The following is a 1,645-nucleotide window of genomic DNA, read 5'->3' on the forward strand; positions in this document are numbered from 1 at the left end:
CTTCCTCAGTTGTATACCTATTATCTCATTCCCTCGCCTTACTAAGTCGTGGCCACAATTTAACCATCATATCTTAAATATCTTGTCATAGCCATGACTTATCTCTTTCCTATGCCTTACTAAGTCAAGGCTATGACGTATCTCACATCTTACTAAGTCGTGGTAAGGTGTGCGGATGAGATAATTGAGTTATGAGATTGAGACAATTAAGTCTTTGTACTATTATTATCTCATTCTCATAACTTATCTCATCAGCACACCTTGTTAACTAATGGCCCGAACTTAATTATCTCATTCCCACGCCTCACTATGCTGTGGCCACGACTTGTCTTGCTCCTGTGCCTTGCTATGTCCTGGCCTAGACTTAGTAAGGTCTGGGAACGAGATAATAAATGTAACCATCACAAAATAAACATCTCCTTCCAAAACCATACTTAATTATCTCATTCCCACGTCTTATTAAATTGGCCATGACGTAACCATCACGACTAATCATTGGCAACAACATAGTAAAGTGTGGGAATGAGATAACTGTGATGGTTGAGTTGTAGCCACAACTTAGCAAGGTGTGAGAATGAGATAATTAAGTCATTCCTGTTGCCACACCTTAGTAATGTATTGTTTTTATCAGGAACGGATCGCCAGCAGGTTTCTGTGGATTAGGCTGTACTCCGTGTCAAGGATCCGGCCCTGGATTCCAAAAAAACAGTTGTGCTACTGGGTTTGTGGTCCGGTCTGCGGTGCCTCACCGCCAGGCTCACATTCCACGAGCGTGTCCCTCCCGTCTCCTTCTGCCAGCTGCCTCATCCTCATGTTTATGGATCCGTACGATTTCATGGGTCTCCCTGTTCCGGCGAAAGTCCTGCGCCGGGACAGCTCTCCCTTGCATATGGACGCCATCAGCAGAATGGAGAGGAGCATCCCGCCGAGCGTGAGCAGACCGAGTCCGGCGATGATGCACTTGTCGAGGTGGGAGCCGAGGCGGGCGTAGTACATCTCCAGCTTCTCCATCTGGCGTGCGCTCACCTGGTCCGGGTTCACGCGTGCCTCCCTGGGGATGGTGTAGGCGACCACCACCAGCAGGATGCCACCGACGAGGAACACGAGCGCGCAAACGAAGCCGTAGTCCACGGACTGGCCGCTGTACTCTGGGCTCGGGCTCGTGCTCGGGCTCAGGGGAGCGTGGGGACGGTACTTCCCGGTGACGATGGAACGAGGGCTGCGGCCGCACCTCGCCTTCATCCTCCTCCTCCTCGAAGGTCGCGTTGACGACGCCCGCAGGGTGGCAGCCATGTCGCGTGCTGCCGTCCCTGCCCAGCTCGCGGAGCTCCACGGCGTTCACGCGCTCCATCCACGCTCGGCCCGCGCGCTCATGCCGCAGCGACAAAAAAACCCTCCTGAAATAAAAAACACATTGTAGCGTTCACCACTATTACAAGAGACACCGCTTTCGCACAAGTCATGGTGATTTATTCTCCAGCTGTTGTCGGCCACAGCTACGCCGTACATCAGCAGAGATTTCTCTCAGTTCGCTCTCTGGCTCAGCTCAGGTCTCTCTCTCTTCCTGCTCTCACACACATAGGAGCGTGATAGGGGCCTCATCTTTACTTCTGAAAGACTCCGCCTCTCTGAGATGCTCTTTTAT

General features: G+C 51.7%; 1 protein-coding gene across 1 annotated transcript; it reads right to left on the reverse strand.

The window, feature by feature from the left end:
* Positions 1 to 599: 599 nt before the first annotated feature.
* On the reverse strand, positions 600 to 1,351 carry tmem74b (transmembrane protein 74B). Its single transcript, XM_036569735.1, is given in 2 exon segments — positions 600 to 1,152; positions 1,154 to 1,351. Coding segments are annotated over 2 exon segments (636 nt in total). The 3' UTR covers positions 600 to 714.
* Between the last annotated feature and the right edge of the window lie 294 nt (positions 1,352 to 1,645).

Source organism: Colossoma macropomum, unplaced genomic scaffold, assembly GCF_904425465.1.
Source record: "Colossoma macropomum unplaced genomic scaffold, Colossoma_macropomum, whole genome shotgun sequence".
NCBI classification, from domain to species: domain Eukaryota; kingdom Metazoa; phylum Chordata; class Actinopteri; order Characiformes; family Serrasalmidae; genus Colossoma; species Colossoma macropomum.